The following is a 24,214-nucleotide window of genomic DNA, read 5'->3' on the forward strand; positions in this document are numbered from 1 at the left end:
AAAATAAATTATACAATTTATTATCTTAAAATAAAAATAAAATTATTAAATGAAATTTAACCGAACTTATGAAATATGTTAATTAATTGATAAAAAATATATTGGTAAATATGTATGCATGAAATGATATTTTAGTCTTTAGAAAAATAATTTTGGGTTTCTTCTTCTACTTTAAAAAAAAAACAGAAAATTTTAGCTTCTTTTCAACAACAGAAAAAATTGTTTCTGCTTCCATTTAAAAATAATTTTACTGATTTGCCAAACACTTAATTTTTCAATAAAAATATTTTTTTTTCAAAATAAATATTTCTGGCCTCCCAACAATAATGTCTCTTAATCACATAGCATGCCAACTAGGAGAGAAGAACATTTTTGAAGTATTTTTTAAAAATGAAAATATGTATAATTGAGTGTGTCTTAAAAGAAACAAAACTATATTTTACAGACAGTTTTTTTTTTAATTTTTCATTCATTGTCCGATATTCATATTGAAGCTCGACTAAATTTGAATTTGTACCGAAAATAGACAATTCCAAAATATGAGTGACTATAAAATATAAATAGCTCTTATCCTTTATAAGCTTAATTTTAATTTTATACTTTTTAAAAAAATTTACCTTATATAATTTTTTTACTTTAAAAGTGGTGATCCATTTTTTTTTTCTAGTTATCTATAAAAAGGGTACTCATTTTTTTTTCTTTCTTTTGTCCAAAGGAGTAGTCAATTACTACAACAACAATCTTTGTATAGTTGTGTGGTTGTGGTACAAATAAACCATCTTGAGATTCCATTGGAAGAGGTAAAAAAAAGAACTATTTCATTTTTTTAATAGTTGTTATCTTTGTTGTTGGGAGAATATTTACAATTATTACAGCAACATTAGAATTTCAAGATTTGGATGTTGCCTTCTTTTCCACTTACCATATTTTTGTCCAAATTTTTGAGGATTTATAAGCTGCTGTAATCAATCTTTTTTGACCCCCAAACAACAAAGGCTGCAACTTTCATACTTTCTTCATCTTTATCTTTATCTTGGCCAACATCCCATTTCAAAATTTCAGCTCAAAGTATGTATTTTCTTTCTATTTCTTTCCCTTTCTTGATTTTGGATTTTGTTCGGTATATTCGAATATGCTTCTTGTTTTGATATGTATGTGGGAAATTTTCCTTTTGGGGTTTTCTTGAAAACAGTAAATTTGGGATTTTGAATCTTATTAGTTTGAGATCTTTCTTTTTGAGGTTTTTATAGAAACAAGATAACCCCTTTTTTCTACATTTCTTGATTCTCAAAAGGGTCATTTTCTTGTTTCTATTTAGCCCCTTTTGGAGCTTATCTCTTATTTTTATCAAGAAAGTTTGTATTTTGATGCAACTGAATACTGATTATGGTTTGAAGTTTGTTTTGTTTCTGGATTATAGTTTCTGAAGTGATAGAAGTTAAGCTATAGTTTGCTTGCTGCATTTTGCTGGGATCTGTTGATGATTAACTGTAATAAGGTTTAGGTAGTGGATCTTTCTCTCTCTGTCACAGACACCCAGACAAATGTCTTTTGGTCAATGAATGATTCAACATTTCTTTGTTTTTTAACCAGTCTTACCTTCTTTAATCATTTCCTTAAAGTGTATGACTATAATAATTGACCACTTTAATTAAATGATGTTGTGCCTTGATTCTGTCCCCCTCCTCCTTAAACAAATAGCAGAACTGAATAAACAAACTTGTGTTTTTTGTTATTCCATTTCTGTTATCCTTATTGTCCCTTCCAAGATATACCTTCTAACTTTCCCCACTTGTAAAGGTCAAAAGTTCTCTTTTGAGAGCCTCTTTTGTTTAGCTTTCTTGCACTTAGATTATTGTAGTACTTTGCTGTAGTGACTGTTCTTTTTTTGGTATGCTTTCTTAAGCATTTTGTCGAGGCTTCTTCTCTCTCTCATTGTTTTCTTCTTTTTTTTCGAACTGCTTTTACTTGAGCCAAGGGTCTAGCGGAAACAACCTCTCTATCTCCTATGGTAGGGGTAAGGTCTGCGTAGACACTATCCTCCCCAGACTAGGTATGTTGTTGTTGGTGGTGGTGGAAAAAGCGATTACGATGGAAAGTTCCTTCAGGAATAAAATCCATCACTCATTCCATTGTCAAGCTGCAAGTTGGGTGTCTTTTTATGGTGCAGTTAGTCAAGTTGTGTTGGAATATCAATTTTATGATTATTTTTTTTTGAAATTGGTCTTGGAACTCTGTGAGTGCACGAAATGAATGTAAAGATTCGTATTTTATGTAAGGAACTCAGATGTCTTACGGATGTTTTAATCATTGTGCAGTAAAAGTTCTTTAAGAAGGATTACGCCTGCACTTTTTAAAGGACTGTGCAAGTATCTCAGTAATGAATCAGGCAAAAATCAAGCGCAGAGTTGGTAAATATGAAATGGGAAGGACAATTGGTGAGGGAACATTTGCTAAAGTTAAATTTGCGAGGAATTCGGAGACAGGAGAACCTGTAGCAATCAAAATTCTTGATAAGGATAAGGTCCTTAAGCACAAAATGGCTGAGCAGGTCAATCTTCAAAATCTCCATTTGCTATGATTTCTGGAACTTTCATATATTTTCTATTGTCTGGACTCTGGTGTTACGCTTACGAATTATTTTGGTAACGTAGATTACAGAAAAGCTGTGTGAATTATGTCTCTTCGACATCTTACATGGTTGTTGAGTTGTGCATTTCTTATTGTTGTACGGTTTTAAGTTTCTTGTATGTTGTTTTTGTTTTGTTGATAACTTCTTATAACTCTTGTTCATAAATTGACAGATAAAGCGGGAGATAGCTACAATGAAGTTAATCAGGCATCCACATGTCGTTCAGTTATACGAGGTTTGTCCTCTCTCCATGTCAATGTGTATGTACTTGTGTGTTGTGTGTGACTGTAAATTCCGGTGATTGTGGTTTTCTGTATGCCTTTGTGATCATATGGATGTGTATACTGATCGTACAGCGCTGATATATGTACCACCAACCTGTAGGTTAAATAGTAAGCAACCCGTTGATTTGCATTTGGTTATGCATCATGGGTTGCCAGCAGGTATCTCCATTCTAGAAATGATGCATTGAAGATCTCACTTCAAATCTTCACCTCAACAATCTTTCCGAAAGACGTCTTTAATTCACACTACCAAAGGGATAATTTGATCAGCGCTGCCTAGCGCTAAATAAAAGCTTAAGCATTCTGCAGAGAATTCATAACTTACCTTAGGACAAGACAAAGTCTATTGTACAGAACAAACTAATTGATTTATTAGTACCGTTAGCTAGAATCAATGTGGTCTCACTCAGTTTTTCATGTGTCCTTTCCAAATTGAGCAGATTCAACTTCATTCAAGGTGTTTGGAGCAAAGATTAAATGTATTCTGTAGCCGAGCTTCTCCTGTGCCTATCTCGTTGAACAAACATTTTTGCTTATGCTAGATTTTAGTACCTACCTTTTTAAAGCTTTTGTTGTATTTTGATGGTTCCTTGCCTTACATATTACTAATAATTTGTTCTGCTTATTATTTGTTCAGTTATTTATTCTATAGATCTAGTCTTATAATTAAAATTCCAGCAGCACATCAGCATTTAACCTACTGAAGTTGGTGAGAGTAAAGGCAGATTCTGGCCTTTTAACATAACCCTATATTGACATGCAGATATTTTGCTGGTATCCATAAACTGCAGTGGAATTGGCTAATATATTGGAGTAGTTAGTTAATCTTCTTGATCTACTCATGGTACTTCCCAAATTTTTGAGAGTTAAACTCTGTTTGAGATGCATCATCAAAATCTTGAAAAATCAAAGAACTAGAAAAGATTAAGTTAAAATTTCTGGAATTGCGAGTGCCCAATTTGGGGATAGTAAATGTTCCGAATTTTTCTAAAGACCTTTTGGGATGTCATACACTAAATGCTTGCCTAGTACATTATATCTGTTATCGAACCACTTATGTTTTGAATATTTTGTATGTTGGAGTTTTAACTTATATTTGCGATAACCTACTATAGATAAGATGTGATTGTGGATTATGGTAATGGCCAGGGTTCATATGCTACACTTCTGAATCCATGTTCTTCTCGTCTGTCCGCAGGTGTTGGCTAGCAAGACAAAGATATTCATTGTTCTGGAGTTCGTTACAGGTGGAGAGCTCTTTGACAAAATTGTAAGGATGATTCTTCCTTTCTTCTAGTTTATTCGGTTCCCCTACCTTAGGAGATAAAGAATTTGACCAAAGAGCACGAACTTGTACCTCATTGATTGCAAACTTAGGTTTCATGTGTCCTTCCGAAGCTATTCAAACCTATTTGCTACTAACATGTTTTTGGACGACTTAGCATGTCATTAAGATGTTTATCTGTTTTATTGGCATACAGGTAAATCATGGACGGATGCATGAAAAAGAAGCAAGGAAATATTTTCAGCAGCTTATTAATGCTGTTGATTACTGTCATAGCAGGGGAGTCTACCATAGAGATTTAAAGGTGGCGCCGTGCTACTTTTGCAGCCTTTTAGTTGTTAATTTCTGTTCTATTTTGCCTTAAAGCTCCCGGCTTTCTCTTACCTTTATTTTGGTATGCTTTTTCATTATGCAGCCTGAGAATTTACTGTTGGATGCCTCAGGAAACCTCAAGGTTTCTGATTTTGGATTGAGTGCTCTGTCCCAGCAAGTCAGGGTAACTGTCTGATTATGCATATGCATTCTCAAACTCTTTACATATGTCTCCAATGTTTGATATGACTTTTGCTTTGTTGCTGTCAAAATTAATGCAGTGAATCTTCAATTGTGTAACCTACTAGTAGATTTTTTTTATTTTTTATTTTTTGATAACCGAGAAATCCGTCTGTGACCCGCCCTTTGGACCAATCACAGCCTTCTAAACTCGGTGGATAATGGGCCCGCCCCTCTACCCTTCTCCACTTAAATACCGGGCTTCGCTTTGCATGGTGTGGGGCTTGAACCTGTGACCTAAGCCACAAATCCTCCACCTTTTGCCACTTGAGCTAGGCCTTGGGGGCAAACCTACTAGTAGATTTGTGTATCAATGTGTAATGTCTCAAGTCTTAACATCCTTTACTGATTGCCTTGAGTACATTTTCTTGTTTGAGAAATGTGGTAGTGATAACTCCCCCCCCCCCCCCCCTGCTGAAACTACAGATCTCCATGGAAATCCCCATATCAGAGACAAACTAGTGGGGGAGTTTTTAAACACACAAATCGGATAATTGTCACTTTAGAAACAAGCCAGTATAATTTTTACTGAAATCCATTTGTGCTTCTTCCTTTTGTAAACTAGTTTAAACATCATTTGGAATTGATTCAATCTTATTATTAGAATATTCAGATTCAACTGAATATACTGTTTTTCAGTTTGGTAAACTTTGTGGAAGCAACTATGCGTGGGGCTTGGGACAATGTCATTAAATTTGTGATTGACTGCTGATTAGTTATTTGCTTTAAACTGATCTGAAAATTATTTGACAATGACTTCCTTTTTCCGTTTTAGCTAGAGAACTCATGCTAGTTTCAAGCAGCAGTAATCCTGCAATATATTTCTTTCACTTAGGTGATAGTTAACATTCTTTTCGCAATCAGATATATTTCTTACTCTAGTGCAATTTTCCAGGATGATGGCTTACTCCACACCACATGTGGAACTCCCAACTATGTTGCTCCTGAGGTATGATGAAATTCGTTTCAACAACTTCTTCTTTTTGTTCATTTCTCACAGAGAAAAAATAAGGTCTCCCTGTCATGTGCACTCTTTTTATCTTATTTTTCTCTTGGTTTTAAAAAATGAGATTCATTTCTCTTAGGTACTCAATGATCATGGATATGATGGTACAACCGCGGATCTGTGGTCGTGCGGAGTCATACTCTTTGTATTGCTTGCAGGTTACTTGCCTTTTGATGACTCCAATCTTATGAACCTGTATAAAAAAGTGAGCATTCTTCCAAATTCATTATGGAATCAATCTGCTTTTGTTTTTCCTATTACTTTCATGATGTCATCACGGTCTTTGCAGATCTCTGTTGCTGAATTTACATGTCCTCCTTGGATGTCTTTTGGTGCTATGAAGTTAATTACTCGCATCTTGGATCCGAACCCTATGACAGTAAGCATACTGGATTTCTGAATACAATTGCGTCATTTTAGCTTGCAACTAAATATACATCTTTTCTCTTATTTTATTATTGCACGTGTTTACTATGCAGCGTATCACCATCCCAGAAATTCTGGAGGACGAGTGGTTCAAGAAAGATTATAAATCTCCCATTTTTAATGAGAAAGGAGATGCCAACCTGGATGATGTTGAAGCTGTCTTCAAGGATTCTGAAGTGAGCGCACTGAAATGTTGAACAAGTTTTGCATTGAATTCAGAGAAAAGAATTGTTGTATAAAGTCATCCTCATGTGGTTCTCTTTTCCTTGACACAACAACAGGAACATCATGTAACAGAGAAAAAGGAAGAGCAGCCAACTCCCATGAATGCATTCGAGTTGATTTCAATGTCAAAAGGACTCAACCTTGGGAATCTCTTCGATGAACAGGTTACCGACGATGAACTTCCATTTTTATATGTTACTTTTGTTGCATGTTTTGGAACTTCTGTTTGATTTGGCATGGTGTTTGTGCCTTGAATTACGTCGTGTATAATTATACTTCTCAGTAGGACATGCTTTAATGAAGTTCATGTGAATGTCAAAAAACTTAATGCTCACTTGGTAATCATTGGATAATTCTTTGTTCATTCCCAAACCCTCTACAGCCTACTCTAATATCAATCCCCAAAACTTACCAATGGGAAAGAAGTAAAGAATCTATGATGTGTAGTAAGACTAGTTTCTTTGCATTTACATAAAATAATAGATGTCTTCTAGCAGACATGAGCCTGAATGCCCTGAGTTGAGCTAACCTGCTAAATTCATCAAGTTTAGCTGTTAAATAACCGCTAGATGCTTCAAAACGCTGCGGCAATATTGCATGCATACACAAACTAACTTCCATCTCTTTCTCCTGTGTGTTGAATTCCGTTATCCATTTTGCAGAAGGCTTGTAAATTATTATTCAGAATTATGAGTGAGGATGCAAATACACTAATTAAAAAACGAAAAACTGTAAAAGGACTAATTACTTGGTCCCTGTCTGAATAAAACTGACCTTTCTTTGTTACTCTACTCAAAAAACTTGGTCTCTTTTCCCGAATGACCATTTTTCTCTCCAACAATTCAAATCAATATAAATTGGTATTCCACCTTGTCGGAAACATTGATGATTTGTGTATTGCTATAATCTTACTTCATTGACAGATGTTTTGATTCCAACATTCACAGGGATTTAAGAGAGAAACAAGGTTCACATCTAAATGCTCCGCCAATGAAATTATCAGTAAGATTGAAGAAGCTGCGAAGCCCCTCGGTTTTGATGTTCACAAAAAGAACTACAAGGTGGTGATGTATTTCAAGTATGCATTTCAATTGACATGTAGATTCCTAATAAAGTAAATTAATTGGCATGCTACTCTTTTACTTCAGATGAGACTTGAAAATGTTAAAGCTGGAAGAAAAGGGAACCTTAATGTTGCCACTGAGGTATGTTCAATGTGCATAGTTAGTCATCTACAATTATCTTATTTTACTATTACCGTATTCTGTGTTGAGAATTGCCATAAGTACTTTGGAATTTGAATCTCTTATCATCATAGGCTGAACACTGTTTGGTCTTGAATGTAGGTATTTCAAGTTGCCCCTTCTCTTCATATGGTTGAAGTGCGGAAGGCAAAAGGAGATACTTTGGAATTCCACAAGGTACCATATTCAGCTAACTGCTGAAAAAGTTATCTAAATCACTATTAGTAGTTTTTGATAGGCAAAAGCCTTGCACAATCCACAAGCTAATTGCTCGTGAATGAGCAACATAATATTGAAGTTAATGTTTGCCACAAGATAGCAACAAAGAATTAAGAGGTTGTATGTATGCATGTTTTAAGATTAGGGAGAGAAGTTCAAGTCACTCCTTGGAAATGACCATAACATTACTACTCTTTGTCCCTCAAAACATAGATGGTTTGATCTTACTTACTGGGTCCACTTTAGAGCCTTGGAACGGTGATATATTTTGTAGTCTTCCTCGGCGTTTGTTTCCTGATATCAGCTGGTAACCTCTATGTCATAATGGACAACATGACTTTTCTGTGTCTGTAATAGGAATTAAAACCTGTGTGCCTCATATTGGAGAGACAACTCACCAGATAAAAGAAGATCATGCTTGTGTGAGGGAATGGAAGAACTAATGGATGTTTAGTTAGCTAAATAAAGATCATGCTTGTGTCATTACTATCTGCTTACTTATTTTCTACTTCATAAATTCAAAAGGCATAGGTTTTTGCTTTGTTTTGTATACCGGAAATGCATTAGTACCTCGTTAAATTTTAGATCCTATTAGTTTTTGTGACCTCTTCGAGCTAACAATCAATCCTGTTGTACATCCTTGATGCAGTTTTACAAGAATCTTTCGACTAGTCTAGAGGATGTAGTGTGGAAAACTGAAGAGGACATGCAAGATAGGTAGTATTACTACCATGAACTGCAATTGCATAAGCTTTTGCTGGTGCTATAATCTGTGTAAAAAAACTTTGCAACTTCTTTCTTTCCCTTTTTTTTGCTATTTGTTCTGTTCTTTGTAGTGGGACTTTTTTCTCCCATGAGCTAATGGCCAACTGTTTCATTTCATCATGGAGTAGGACTTTTGTTCCTATTTGATTTGCAGTTTGTATAACTGGTATACACTTTTGAGAAATGTATACAACTTTTCAGCTCCCTCAAGAAAAAAAAACATCCACTAAGGAGAATTATCCTTTTCCTTGTCTCATTTACAGTTGAAATAATTGCCACTTATATGCTAGTTTTAATTTTAATAATTGCCATGTCTGAATGAAGGTGACACCATAAGAAGGTCACCCATATATATATATATAATCCTAACTCAGAATAATGTACACTTTATCAGATTCAGGAATTCTTATATGGGAAAATTGTATAAAATAGCAAACTATTAATTCAAATTAAATGTTACAATCACAGTTTGATTTAATTGTAATCTGTAGCAAACTGTTGCCATTTCGCCTCTCCTTGAATTTCTCGCTTGCCACTCTCGTTTCTCGCTGGGCAGTCTCTCCTCGCCTCTCTCACTTATACAAATACAAATAGTATAAAATAGCATTTGTGTTTGTATAAAACGAGAGAAAATTGTATATATATATATATATATATATATTTGTTCCCCTCTCTCAGATCTTGCTCGCTTCTCTCACCTATACAAACACAAATGTATAAGTTGCGTTTCTGTTTGTATAAAGCGAGAGAAAATTGTATATACAAATACAAATACATATATTTTCGTTCTATACACTTATGATTATACAAATACAGATTTTCCCCTGCCTAGTTTTCTTTTGTCTTTCTCTCTTTCTCGCTTTATACAAACACAGATTATACAATTGATTCTTTTGTATATGTATACCAAAAATAGATTATACAATTGCTTCTTTTGTATATGTATAGCGAAATATACATATTAATAGTCATAGCAAACATAAAGTTTGTTATGGAACGCAATTATGCAAACTATAGTTATAGCATACAAATATGATTTTTATGTTTGTTATATGTGAAAGTTGCTCTTCTTAATTAGATACATGTGTATATTTTGTCATATACATGTATACCTAAACAAATACATATTTATTTTGACCACCGTCTCTCCTCATCTCTCATGGCTAGAGACCAGCCCTACCTCGTTGCTCGTCTCCTCACCACCATGAAACCACCGCCTTCGGCGAATGATTCGCACCACCATGAATCTATTAAAAATAGACTTAAAAAATATGTTGAACTCACGGCTTTAGCTTCGAGATATAACCCACTTGATAAAGTTTTTTATCACAAAATTAGAAAGAAAAGGTTCTTATTTCACCCAATAATGGTGGTGTTGTACCTCTATCAACAATACTTTTGGTTGAAAAATCTTTAGCAATAGTAAGTTAAGAAAAATCAAAATCAATGAACTTTGATCGAAACGGATCGTTTGAGTGGACTGATTTGAAATGGAGTAAATTATGAAAATAATTAAGTGGTTAAAGCTTTATTTTAAATTAATTTTAAGAAATGATATATCTCAATGTATCTAACTCTAACTTTGTACATAATTATTAAATAATAAATAGTACTATATAATTATTAAAAACTATAAACGACATCAGTAGATATAATAATATGTTTAATTATATAATTTTTCCATAAAATTGACCACTCTGGCAAGATTTGTAGGCAAATTTTCACCTCACCATTTCAACTTAAAAACTTATAATATATGAAATCACATAAATCTACATAAGGTATAATAATATTGGTGTGAAATAAATTTAAATAAAAATTGTTGATAGAAAATGTAAACCATGAGGGAGCCCACTTTCTGTGTTTTCAAAACTTTATGAACCGCCAAAGCAGTTTTCAAACCAAGTTGTCTTCCAAAATTCTCCACTTTTTATTGTACACGGAATACGGAATGAGATAAGTAAGAATATTATATAAGTTAAGATATTTTTTAAGATTATTCACCTTAAATAATTTGAAATTAGTTAATGTCTCAAATCAAACGAGTAATAAAGTTAATTTTAAATTTTATTTAAAAAATTATTATTCTTATGTCACGTACCAAACAATATCGGATAAACTATTGTCAAAATTGGACAACACCAATCAACTGAAGGAACTAGAAATGTCCCGGTTCAATTGCTCTTGGCCCCGGTCAACGTTTGATTCTAATACCTATTATCAATAGCCACCACTCCACCCCACATTAGGGATGGCAATGGGGCGGGGTGGGGTGGGGCGGTTGTGCGGGGGGGCAGGTCTAAGTCTATGTGGGGCAGGGCGGGTTTAGCCTTATGCGGGAAAGGGTGGGCGGAGCGAGTTGAAATAATTTTTTTAAGAAATTAAGCGGGGTGGGGCAGGTGGCGGGTTGAAATATTTTTCTCTCACTTTTCTAATTTAATCTCTCTACTTTCATCTTAGATTGAAAGAGATGAAGCTCTTTAACTGTTTAGTTTGTTACCGTCTTTCACTCTTTCTCTAAGGTTTTAAAAAAAGTACCATTTTATAATCAAATTTTGCAATGGGTTTTAGTTCAGAAAATTCAATTGAAATTATTTATAAACAAAATTGAATTTATTTTTGAGACAAAGCCACCTGGAGGTGTAGAAAGTAGAAACTGTTTAAAAATTAAATAAAATGTTAAATTTGTGTACTGTTTTAACAAATAACAGAATAAAGAAAAGAAAAATAAATATATAACATAAGTGGGGCAGGGTGTTGCAAAAAGGAGAGTGGATTGAAGAAGAAGAAAAAAAAAAGTTTATGACGGGTGACTTCGAAGAAAAAAAAAGAATGGATGTGGTGGGTAATTTTGTTGAAGAAGAAGAGAAGAAAGTTTAGGGTGGGAAGAGTGGTGAAGAAGAAGAGAAATTGGGGTGGGGTGGGAGAGGGTTAATGAAATTTTATTTTATTTTTAATTAAAAATATATTGTTTTCCAAAAAAATATATATTTTTAAATAGAAAATAATGTAGTGACGCATTTGGAAATGAGTGCATTTACACATTTTTCCAACTCAGCAATATTTATGTCACATAGGTTTAGTCAATGGTTGAGTTTTAAATATTGTGTTTTAATAAGTTTAAGAGTCTAGTTGACAAAGTATAAAGTAAAAGGTTTCAGAATACAAACTCATACAAGTATAAGGGTCTATCAGACCATTTCGCCAAAGTTTTAATCAACGAAACATGATAAAATTGAAAAATATTTTCATGCATGTCAAACCTTTATGAGGTAGGGTCCGAAGAAAGAAAGATATAGACAGATCGTTCCCTACCTTTGTGAGGCAAAGAGATAAAGTAGGGTCAGAAGAAAGTAAGATATAAGCATATTGTTCTCTCTACCCTTGTGAGGCAGAGAGGCCAGTACCAATGGAATACTAGTAATTTTTAGCTATACATTTAACATATGTACATTGAATATATTACACTCAAGCACTATAGTACTTCCTCCTCTTTATCCTCACCACTAAAATAAGAAGGGAGGGAAACAACAAACAAATAAAAAAGAAAGAGACAACATATATATATCTTCCTTATAATATGGTAGAATGTGTTTGTTACATCTTATCTTGAATGTGTCACATATCTCTTTTGAGGATGACATATCTTGTCATTTGGTGCATTATAATTTGCTTGTGGTGGTGAAGTCCTAGAACTGTCCTTTGGTGTTGGCAAAAGCTCTAATGTGGCTAACACCTCATCCATTGTTGGTCTAAGTTTTGGATCTACATGGAGGCATCGTAAGGCGAGGGCCGCTGCAGCTTGTGCACCTTTCTTGGAGTACTGCCCTCCCAACCTTGTATCCATGATTCTCAGTACTCGTCTGCTGTCGCTTAGGAAAGGTCTTGCCCATTCTACCAACGTTTCCTCCGCGCCCCCTGGATTCTCCTCACCTGTAGCTCGTTTTCCCGATAGCAACTCCAATAGAACAACACCGAAACTATAAACATCGTTCTTTGGAGTCAAATGACCTGTTACGAATGATTGAGGGTTGATTTGAGATAAGATATACAAGTTCCAGACTGTGTTCAGCATGGCTAAAAGTCCGAATCATGGTAATCACAAGGCGAATAGTTGACAAACGGATTGGAATATACCTGTTGCGACATATTCTGGTGCAGCATAACCCCGAGTTCCTATTACCCTAGTTGAAACATGAGTTCTATCTCCATCAGGACCATCTCGTGCGAGGCCAAAGTCTGACAGTTTTGCATTAAACTCCTGCAGAAGTTCAATGAAAAGGTTTATTTGTGACCTTAACACTGGTTGTATGATTGAGAGCAACAGTTTGTTTATGCTAATCAATATCTCAGACTTAGAGATTGTACCGAATCAAGTAGAATGTTGGAAGCTTTGAGGTCCCGGTAGATCACATTAGCATCCAGACTATGTAAAAAGGATAACCCTCGTGCAACATCAACTGCAGTACGCATCCGTTTACCCCAAGTCATAAGCTGAACTCCTTCTGCACAACAATTGAAACATCATTAGTCTTGATCAGCAACTTTCTGAAAAAACATATAATGCACTAATTTCAAATGCAACATACTATTTTCCACAAGAAACAATAGAATTATAATCGACGAGCAGAAATGCTTAGAAATAGATTTTTAACTCCAGCACTAGATTGAGTAAACTTTGTTTGTACAAACATTTGGTGAAATGAACAGCTTCCTTCAGAAGCTCAAACAAAAGATCATTCAATTGCATCAACAATTATCTTACTGAAAGCTAATACCACAATTTTGGAATATTAGATTATCGATGCTTGAGAAAAATGTCCTGCACCACTACACTAATAAAGTGTACCAAATCCTACCTAGGTGACAGGAACAATGAAGAATTATAGGAATTCTGCAAATGAAGAGATTGACTCACTTCTGAATAGATGATTTTCCAAGCTTCCTTTGGTCATAAACTCGTATACTAGAAGCCGGTTATCAGATTCTACGCAATATCCAATCAACGTCACAAGATTTTTGTGGTGAAGCTGCCCTAAGTAGTTAACCTCTGCCTGCAGGTTTGATGAGGGACACAAAGTTATTACTTAGAACAAGTAAAGATATATTTAACATTTTCCGAAGGATTATGATGAACATACAAGCCATTCTCTGTGGCCCTGGCAGCTTTCTGACTTAAGTTTCTTGACAGCCACTACCATCCCAGTTCCTGATTTGCAGGGAGCAAGTGTATTTTCATCTAGCCATCCTTTGAAGACATATCCAAATCCTCCCTCACCGAGAAGACTATCAGCTCGAAAATTCCTAGTCGCATTTTTGAGGTCATTGAAGGTAAAGGACTTGAGATTGCAAGTGGCTGATAGATCACCTTTACAAGACTTGAGAGCATTTCCTGAACTTCCCTGAAGTGTCTGGCTACAAGAATGACTTGACTCCTTTCTCTCACTGCCAGGGCCGGTTCTAGAATCTGAAATAGCTAGTGCGAATAAGTAAGCAGATAGGAAACAGAACTCATATTGCAAAATACGAAAAACTAAGTAATATTCAATACAAAAGACGAACAAGTCATGGCACAAGACATCTATGCTTTCACACAATGTTATGAATCTTATACATGCCAGCTATGTTGCTCGGACTCTTCAAAAATGTCAACGGGTGCGTGTCGGGTTCTCCAAAAATAGTGCATTTTTGGAGAAACCGACACGGATGCAGCAAGAAAGTGAAGAGTCCGCGCAACTTAGCATGCCAGTGCTTCTATTTGATAGACCAGGTCAGTTGAAAATGAGCAGCTAAACAAGGGTCAGTCTGATTCAGGAGAAGCAATTGTAAAACACCAAAGAGCAAGATGACTTTGAAAAGTGTAAAGGAACTACATTACTTAAGTAATTCCTTTGCCATAACATAAACTCTCTCCGTTTCAAATTGTTTGTCTGGTTTTGGCTTAACACAGAGTTAAAGAAAGTAAACAAGACTTTTGAATCTTGTGCTTTTAAACTAAAGACATACAAAATCTACCAAAATGTCTTTTAATCTTGTGACCTTAAACATGTCATGTTGAAAGCTGTAATTAAAGAATTGTCAAAAAAGGAAAGAGGCATTCTTTCTGAAATATACTAAAAAGTAAAGTAAGACAAACAAATTGAAACGGAAGAAGTAATTGCTCTCAAAGAGACGCAATAAGTAAATTCGTGAGAATAATTTATGACAGACAACGAGTCTACTTCAACAACAACAAACTAACCAAGAATAAATTCCAACCCCCCCCCCCCTCACAATCTCAAGTTCTATATTTGTACATCTTGTTTCATGATTAATCCTTTCCCCAATATTTGGTTGACATTATTCCTCAGATATCTTAACATGATGTTCAATTGGTGTGTACTTTTGAAAAAAATAAAATCAAATGATTGGATAACACAAAACTTTAAAGAAGCAACCACATTGGTAATTTTCTTCTAAGCCAGCTAAAAAATTTCAGACATCTAAAAGATGATGGAATTGCATCCAAGGGTGTGGCCTAGAGCGGTTAAGAACCCCGAGGTCTCACATTCAAATCCCAACAGAAACAAAAAACAACAGGTGATTCTTCTCATCTGTCCTAGTTTTGATGGACAAAGTTACCTCGTATCTGTTCTTGGCAGATGGAATCCTATAAGAACACTAAAATCACCATACATCAAATTGGGCAGTTGAGCAATATTCTTTCACTCAAATAAAACTTTAAGACTAGTCAAAATGAGAACTTTAACTCAATGCTGCTCGGTGCACAAGGCATCCTGTGTTGGCATGACACAGATAGTCTATCCTAAAACAAACATTAGTTGGTTGTCGAACCCGTAACCTATAGGTCATACATACTCTTAAACAAGTGTAAAATCAAGCTAAACATGACATAAAAATAGAATCTTGGAAACAAAAACACATAAAAAAGTGAAAAGAGAATGTGGGAATTCATACCAGACATCAAACTAGAAGAGGCATGAGCAAGCTTAACAGGTTTACCAAAGCAAATCCCCATATTAAACAAAGAAAAATCAAGATTCTTGTTGAAAAATAAAAAAAATCAAGAAAGGGTAGAACAGAAGGAGGAGAAAAGGGGTAGTAGAATGATAAAGAAAGTGAAGTCATTGACATTTTGGTTTATGTTTAGGAGGGAAGAGAGGGAAGGGGGCAGCCCCCTTTTGGTCTTCAGTCAAGAATGTCTATTGAAAATGTTGTCACATAGCTATGGTTGCCTTAGACATATGTGGGGCATAGCCACTATGTCAAGTAATTAATTTTGTCATCACTAATTTTGACTAATCAAACCCATCATATCTTGCTATTTTCAACTAGTTGACCAAACACCCATCACTTCTTCACCAAAAATAATTAATTTGAAAAGTACTTTAAATGAGAAGATTTGACCAACAATTTAAAAAAAAAAAGATTTGGGTAATAATTAATGTTTGATTAACCTTTCTGAAAGTGTTTTTAAGTGTATTTCATGAAAAAACAATTTTTTTAGCTTTTAAAAGATAACTTTTGTTACTCTCCAAAAACACTTATTTTCTCCTAAAAGCTTGGTCAAACACCTCAGTCTTTAATATAAATACTTTTGGGGGAAATAAACTCGTTCAAACAGGTTATATTCTCAAATTAAAGATATACTCATTAAATATCTTTTCATCTTGTGATTTTAAATATTTAAATGGAATATTGAAACTAAAGAGTTGTCAAATTAAGAAATATGCATTCTTTCTTTTTTAACAGACTAAAAATAAAAGTAACAAGATATTTCTTTTTTGGGGAAACTAAGCAAATACCTCATACAAGCAAAATAATTACAAACATATACTCATTTACATTCATACGCCCACTAAATAATTACACTATATACCCCTAACTAATTTCGTTTATCTGATACTAAATCAGTATCATATGTTGTATTGGTATCATTAAGGCTGATAATTTTGCGTAATTGATACTAACTCGATATATATATATATATATATATATTGTATTGATATCAGTTAAGCGAAATTATCAACCTCAATGATACCAATACAATATATAATACTGATTTAGTATTAGTTAAGTGAAAATTATCAGCCTTAATGAATGAGGGGTATGAGCTGTAAATTTTCTTGAGAGAATGGGTATTTCTTGGATTACTTTAGATTAGGGTATGAACATGTAATTATTTTAAGTTTTATGGCCCATTTATGTAGTTTTTTTAAAGTTTGATAACTCTCTTATTTTAATATTCTGCTTGACTTATTAAACAATATATGATTTTAAAAACATTTTAAAATATTCAATATATATATTTATCTTTAAACTATAGTTTTTTTTTAAAAAAAAATTCTTATTTTCTTAAATTTAATGTCTAATTAAACTATGACATCTATATTCAAACAAGCAAAATATGTGTTCTTATAAGATTAAATAATTTAATTTAATATAACACCAAAAAAATAGAATAGTTTTAGGTAAGTTAACTTTTCCCAAAATTAGGAAAGCATAAGTTCCAAGCAAAAAACATTTGAGAAAATTTTCAATCCATTATTGTGCCTTCCAAGCACATTCTTAAAAAGGAAAAATTGAAAACTTGGAAAACAATCATGTTTTGAAGGATTTTTATTTCAAAAGGTGACTTTTACTATAATAGGGAGAAAGAACAGACAAAGTTGAATCACAACCCAACCATATTTGTAAATTTTATAATGTGTTCACATATATAAAATACAGACAACTAAGCTAGAAAAGTCCTCCTATAAAGAGCCTACAAATTGAAGATGTTATGATATTATGGTGTCAATTTCCAAAATGGTTACTCAAGTTAAAGGGAATTGTCTCTAAATATCACTTTTGTATACTTTAGGATAAAAATATCACTCAATTATCATTATTTTTCTCCGAATATACTTAACATTTCAAAAGCATCATCCTTTTCTAGTTGACATGTCAAAATTCAATATATATATATATATTAGTTTATTAAGAAGAAATTTTCATACTTAAGGATCTTTTATTATAATTAATTTTTTTAAATTTTTTGTGCTATGAAAAATAACTTTTTAAAATTTACTATAATTCCATCAATATTTAAGACTTATAAACACATGTTCAGAAAAATATTGATATACAAATCACTCATAACTCAACTTACATTAATTAGTCATATATTAGATAATGGATCAATAATATTAAAACTAACTATTAAAAAGGAATTAATTGTGTACTTTGAAATTCATACAAAAAAAATTTGAAAAGAAAATAGAAAGTAAATAATATTTATATTAGATAATAAAATTTTGATCTTTATTAAAGTGCATATTATTCTCCTATAATGTATGTATTATTGAATTAAAATAAACATTCAATTAATTATTACTTGTGATTCGTGTATCTGGGATGAGATGAAAATATATATTAGTGTTTAATTGAATGATAATATAAAATATAATATAATATGATAGTCATAAAAGAACAAAAATAAAAATTGAAGTTAAATAATAATTTTCTCTTTTTTAACAACTTTTCTCTATGTCAACCTTACAAATTTATTTGAACATTTTTATATAAAAAAAAAAATTGCTAAAGATTTTCAAATAATTTACTTGGGGATTTCAAAAATTCTCAGGTAATAATTACATACAAAGATTATTATTTTTCATTGAATTTTCTTTGGTAGAAAAATTTGAAGAAAGTTAAACTTTTTTTAATAATCTTCATAAATTCTCACATAATTTATATTATTATTTTTAGAGATATAAGTTTGATGAGTTAAATAGATATATTGTTTTTTAAAATGATGGTTTCATGATATGACATATCGACTAGAATAGAAGGAAACTTTTAAAATAAAGAATAAAACTTTATTAAATGAATTAAATAGGTCTATTATTACAAAAACTGAGGCTTTAATGATATGATATGTCAATTAGGAGAGAAGGAGACTTTTGAAGTATTAAATATATTTGAAGGAAAATAGTAATACATGGGTGATATTTTGATCCTAAATAATATAAAAATGACATTTGAAGGCAATTCACTAAACACTGACCATTTAGAAAATTAACTCTGATATTATGTCTCACATGAATATTTTTAAAAAAGTCCTTTATATTTTGAGTAATTTTAAAATAGTCCTTTAGATATATTTCTAAGTAGTGTAAACAATTTTGGTCCGTTAAATTTGTTAAATTAAAAATTGTTTTATTAAATATTTAGTAACTCTATATTGATATACTGGAACTAAAGAAAACAGATTTAACCAAAAATACTAAAAATTGTTGTTAAATCTCAAATCTATTAACTTAAAAAGTCGTATCATTCACTAAAATTTTACAAAAATAGCAAAATATTGCAACTTGAAAAGTTGCAATGAATATCAAAAAAAAAGATTTTAAAATAGCAAAAATACAAAAATTGTATATCCAAATGAATCTTTTTTCCCGTTCACAATTCATGTTAAATTCAATAACTAAAAATTGTTAAATATTACACAGAGACAAAAAGCTAACTATTAACTTTTTCCAAACATGAAACTGCTCTTAAATATATTCGAGAGAATATTTTAGACCTATATTATCAAAACATAAGCAACCATTTTTGTTTTGTTTTTGCATTAAATATATAATAATATTCCAAAAAGAGTTATATAGAGTTTGAAATGTTTTATTGAAGAGAAAAGACATAAAGTCACCATTGAAATTGTCTCGAATTTTTAAAAAGACGCCTTAACTTTGCGGGTGTCCTATTACCCCACGAAACTATTTCCAACAACTATAAATACACCCTTTTTACCGCTTTTGTAATCTCATAGCTTGTGCGTGTGTTTCACCTCAAATAAAATAATATAATTTATTTTTTCTTACTGATTTAATAATGAATTGGGTAAAATCCTCACTCACTCATATTTTGATCCTCAAAATCTTCTGGGTCAAGTCCAAAAGCACAGACAAGCTATGAGTATAAACTCAAAAACTTCAATGTAAATGGGTGCATTAACTAATTTGGGTTTAATAGATATAAATTGTTCGTGAAAATGGTCTTGATGAATTGTTGCATTGTTGAGGAAAGAATTCAAAGGCATTGAGATAATTTTGGAATTTCAATTGATGGGTACTTTTAGCGTCGTAGCGTTGTAGCTCTATTTTTTTTTTGTTGCAGAAGACGAAGATGGAATGAGCTAAAATGGAGTTTTTGCAGAGGTGGAAAATGAAAGATTTTGATTAAGAGATTTTTGTGAAATCCTTCATTTTCACTGTTAGATAACAGTGAAGATTATCACTTAGGAATCATATAAAATCTTCTTAATTCTTAAGTAAATATGAAATTGTTCTTCAACAACCACCATGAAAGACATTGACCAAGAAATCCTCTGTTTCTTAAACTTTTTTAGAAAATGGAGGCTTACAATCTTGCTACGTGGCATTTTCAGATTGGTTTGGGGGTGATTTTTTTTTCATTCACGCGCCCCCAATACGTGAGATTACACCTGCTCTGAGAATGGATTAAAATGGTGTATTTATAATTGTTAGAAATGATTTCGTAGGGTAATAGGACACCTGTAAAAATTTAGGACAACTTCAGTGGTGACTTTATGTCTTTTTTCTTTATTGAATGATCATATTGTTTCACAAATTGTAAGGTGGGATAGTTTAATAAACGAACTAAATTATTTTGAGCCTACAGTCTTGAGATTATAATTTTTCAACTAATTAATTCTATTTGGAAGATGTGATAAAATTATCTCATGGAACAAGACGGATATTCTATGATTAATCCTGAGATCAAAGTTATATTGCATTTGATAGATAATATAAAATTATGAATATCCTATGGCTAGGATACTTGTTGAACAGGTCAAAGTCAAAGAATCAATTAAGGACTCTACCCAAATGGCCGGTAAATAAAATGTCAAATCATTTTCTATCTCAAACTCTCTAGGAAAGGATTTCAGCACAAGGAAGGTTAAAACCCATGAAATTCGAGTGCACGTTCGTCAAGGTTCGCCCCCACACAAAGCTAGAAGTTCGTATTTCGAGTCCTTCAATAATTGTTTGGCGTTCAAGTAATTTAGACTTTTAACTGAGTATTAGAACTATTTTTACTTATATAATATCATGTAGATTGCCAGGAGATTTCATGCATAGATATTTGGACACGAAGTTTAGATGGTTGAAGGCGTAGTTAGTTAACTTTTAGGCTGATAACGAACTTGATTAGTTAATGTTGACCTTATGATAATTGTTGGGTGTTATCCTAGGAAAGGTGATTGTGGGTAATCAAGTTATGAGCAGAAAACGTTCAAGAAAGAATCATCTTGGATAGGTGATGGTTTTTAAATTTATGTTATATGTGCTTGTTAATTGCTTTGTTACTATCGCATGCATAATGTACGGTTAGGGAAATGGAAGGAGTATGAATTGAAATGTTAATTGTTTTCAATTGCATGCAATGAATGTTTTTACTTGGATGTACAAGTGCAATTGCTATTTATTGTGATAGTAATTGGTTCAGCTACCATGCTGGTACAGGATATTTCCATGATTGGCTCGGGTACTACATCTGATACATACTAATGGTTGGCTCAGATACCACGCTTGGTACAGAATATCTATATGATTCACTCGGATACCACACCGATATAAATTACTAACAGTTAACTTAGGTACCACACTTAGTACGTTAATTGTTTGTGTATGAGTTTCATGGGTGAACCAAATTTACTTCTTTGTGATATGATTGTTATATGTTGATCCATAAATGATTGGAATTTGTGTTTAAATGCTATGATGGTTCTTGAGTAGACTGAATTACATGTTAATTAATGTAGATGATGTCTAGGGCTCTTTGGCAGTCTGAGTTACTTCAAAGGTATGATGAATTAGGTATGAATGATTGTTAAAGGTATGTTTGATTGTTATGTTTATGGATATGTCTAGGGGGTTGTTAAGTAAGGTTGTTGATTAAGAGTTTTGATTATGCACTAGCTTGCACAATTTTGTCATTCTAGGTGATCCGGGACATATTTAATAAGGGAGATTTAAGTCAACATAATTTAGTAAGAATCTTACATGTGGTTTACTAAATTGGTCAAGGCCAGGGTATTGACATGATAGCTTAAGGAAGAGTAGTAAATCGGTTAACAGAGTTAGTAGTGGACTTGGATTCAGGAATGAAAATAGTAGAGAAATTGTAATTGGTAGAATGAGTGGTTTAGAAGGTCTCTATGTGATAGAAGGGTTAGGTTATGATCAAATATGAGGGGGGAAAGGACCTAGATTGTGAAGTTGGTAGTTGAAAGAGTAGGGTGACTTGAGATAGAACATATAAGTCAAAGGTAGTATTACTTGGTAGAAAGAGTGGTAATCGAAGGATCAAGGTCCTAAATTATATCTCTAAGTTGTATGTTTCTTTGATTATTTGCATGATATTATGTGGAGGATTCGGGTTGATTGATGATGCCTACCAGTACGTGTGATTTTATTGATATTATTCTTGCTATGCCACTTGGCATAGTCCGATTGCAGGATCAGTGATGTTTCTAGGTGAAGACGGAGATGATCTGTGATATCTTCTACCTCTCTTCCTTCATGGTAGGAGTTATGTCTATCCAATTTTAAACCTTATATTCTATTAGAAGCTTTTCTACATGTTTAGACTAGTTCTTGGAAGGGTTCAGTGTAATTCTTGACAAAAGTACTTTATTTTAACTAAGTTTGAGTAATTTCGTATTTAAATAAGAGAACTTGTATTATTCAGACTTTCATTTTAAATTCGGAGTAATATGATCACGCTCAAAAAATGAAAAGTATCCAATCTTCTTGAGCATGAGTGACACAATAGCTAGGGCTAACCACTCATGCTTACAGTTGCTAATGCGTTCGAATTGATTAAGTTTGATTGAGCTACTTGATGACCCAAATTTGAATTGGGTGTGAGTAAGCAATCAAATTGAATAACTTGATCTAATTTGAAATTGAATTTTATTTTGACATGTAATTTGAATTTGTTAAGTCATAATTTTTTTGATAAACATAAAAGATTCATAATTTGAGAAAACTATCAAAATTTCCTCAATTCTCATACAATCATACCAAATGAGCAACGCAAAAATTCATAAATAAGGTATTGAAATATTCTAAGACTCTACATTAATAAATTGCATATCTCCATATTCTTTTTATATATAAATATTTGCAATTACATGTAATTATAAACTTTCAAATACACATAATTTTACAAAGATCCATTAGTTAACAACACTAGTAACTACTAACTAGCTTTTCTTTGATATAATCTTTCCACATGTTTCGGATGATCTCTCCACGTCAAGCATGAGTCTTTTTTTGTACAAATTTTAAACTGATGATTTTTTTCCGCAAAATATAAATTTACGAATCAAATTTTATATTTTTTATAAAAAAAATAATTAAAATCCTACTTTTTGTTTTTGAGAAGTTAAGATTTGTAATTAAAATTAAAATTATCAGCAAATTTTGATTTCAAATCAGAACTTAAAATTGGAATTCCAAATCCTTCATCAAACGCATACTAATAAGTAAAAGGAAACAATTTCTTATACCATAAGTTGTAGCCTTTTCTTTTCTTAAAAAAAATATGGTAAAATAGTATTTAATATTTTTCTTATAAGACAATTTGCTATAAACTTGGAATTGAATTGTGGCACTCCATAACAATTTAATAAGCAAGGTATTTTGTCTTTTCATAATTAAAGTCACTGAAAATTCATCTTTAATAGTTAACATATATCAAGGGAAGTTTAATAATCAAAATAATTAAAAGGGGTAAATTGGCTTGACTTCATTACGTTTAGGGGTCCAAAGACTAGTCACCCTACTCCAAATAATAATTACCAAAACGCATAATTTTTATTTAAGAAAAAAATTCAAATATTAAAAAATAAATTGGTGAAAATACTAACTAAATTTAATATTAATTATATTTAAATAAATATAATACAATATAATTTTTTAACAATGAAATTTTAATAAAGAAAAAACACCCTTGAGACATCAAGAAATAAATGCTTGAATTAAAGATTTGTTTTCGGAAGGATGACTAGGTCCATGTATGGCTTTAATTTGTTCAAGAAAATAAAACTGGGGATAAGGCTACCTATTATTAATGAATAAGGAGATTATATACTCAAATATTTGTACTTCCATTTCACAAGATAAATTCAAAGTTTCATAATAATATAATATAATGTTGGTCAAATGGAAAACGACAGTGCCTTTGAATTTCATTTTCAAATAATTATTCTATAAACCTCTCAATCATTTTCAATGAAAAAAAGGCTTTTAATATATTTTGGCCACAACTCACTTCCCTAGGGAAAGTGGACCAAGAGCATGGAACTTATAGGCTCGGCTGCTTAATAAGTTTGACTAGTTATTATTAGAAAAAATTATAGAACAAGTTAAATATGTGATATGTATTTATGATAAATCATTATAGTTTAAAATATTATAATTCGTAGTTATATATACGATTTATAGCAAATTCTCTCTCTTATGTCTCTCCATCTCACCCTTGCCTCTCTCCTCCCACTACCCCCCC

General features: G+C 32.3%; 2 protein-coding genes across 6 annotated transcripts; one reads left to right on the forward strand and one right to left on the reverse strand.

Annotated features, from left to right (window-relative positions):
* The first annotated feature begins 704 nt into the window (after positions 1-704).
* On the forward strand, positions 705-8,884 carry LOC102594472 (CBL-interacting serine/threonine-protein kinase 3-like). 4 transcript variants are annotated; one of them, XM_006356309.2, is made up of 15 exons: positions 705-800; positions 2,319-2,551; positions 2,805-2,867; positions 4,115-4,186; positions 4,398-4,505; positions 4,617-4,697; positions 5,649-5,702; positions 5,839-5,964; positions 6,049-6,138; positions 6,239-6,361; positions 6,467-6,574; positions 7,358-7,471; positions 7,559-7,615; positions 7,757-7,831; positions 8,523-8,884. In XM_006356309.2, the coding sequence occupies exons 2-15, from the start codon at positions 2,381-2,383 to the stop codon at positions 8,592-8,594; spliced, it is 1,314 nt and encodes a 437-aa protein (XP_006356371.1). In that variant the 5' UTR covers positions 705-800; positions 2,319-2,380; the 3' UTR covers positions 8,595-8,884. The 4 variants fall into 4 exon arrangements, with proteins under 4 accessions (XP_006356371.1, XP_006356369.1, XP_006356370.1 ...); XM_006356307.2 differs by lacking the exon at positions 705-800 and adding an exon at positions 819-1,068; XM_006356308.2 differs by lacking the exon at positions 705-800 and adding an exon at positions 1,354-1,504.
* Positions 8,885-12,053: 3,169 nt separating this feature from the next.
* Positions 12,054-15,826, reverse strand: LOC102595256 (protein kinase 2B, chloroplastic-like). Of its 2 annotated transcripts, none has more exons than XM_015312808.1 (6): positions 15,596-15,826; positions 13,780-14,114; positions 13,557-13,692; positions 13,007-13,143; positions 12,776-12,899; positions 12,054-12,649 (listed from the first exon to the last, which is right to left on the reverse strand). In XM_015312808.1, the coding sequence occupies exons 1-6, from the start codon at positions 15,654-15,656 to the stop codon at positions 12,243-12,245; spliced, it is 1,200 nt and encodes a 399-aa protein (XP_015168294.1). In that variant the 5' UTR covers positions 15,657-15,826; the 3' UTR covers positions 12,054-12,242. The 2 variants fall into 2 exon arrangements, with proteins under 2 accessions (XP_015168294.1, XP_006356372.1); XM_006356310.2 differs by having other exon boundaries at positions 13,780-14,105; positions 15,596-15,825.
* Between the last annotated feature and the right edge of the window lie 8,388 nt (positions 15,827-24,214).

Source organism: Solanum tuberosum, unplaced genomic scaffold (genome assembly GCF_000226075.1).
Source record: "Solanum tuberosum cultivar DM 1-3 516 R44 unplaced genomic scaffold, SolTub_3.0 scf00217, whole genome shotgun sequence".
Taxonomy (NCBI): domain Eukaryota; kingdom Viridiplantae; phylum Streptophyta; class Magnoliopsida; order Solanales; family Solanaceae; genus Solanum; species Solanum tuberosum.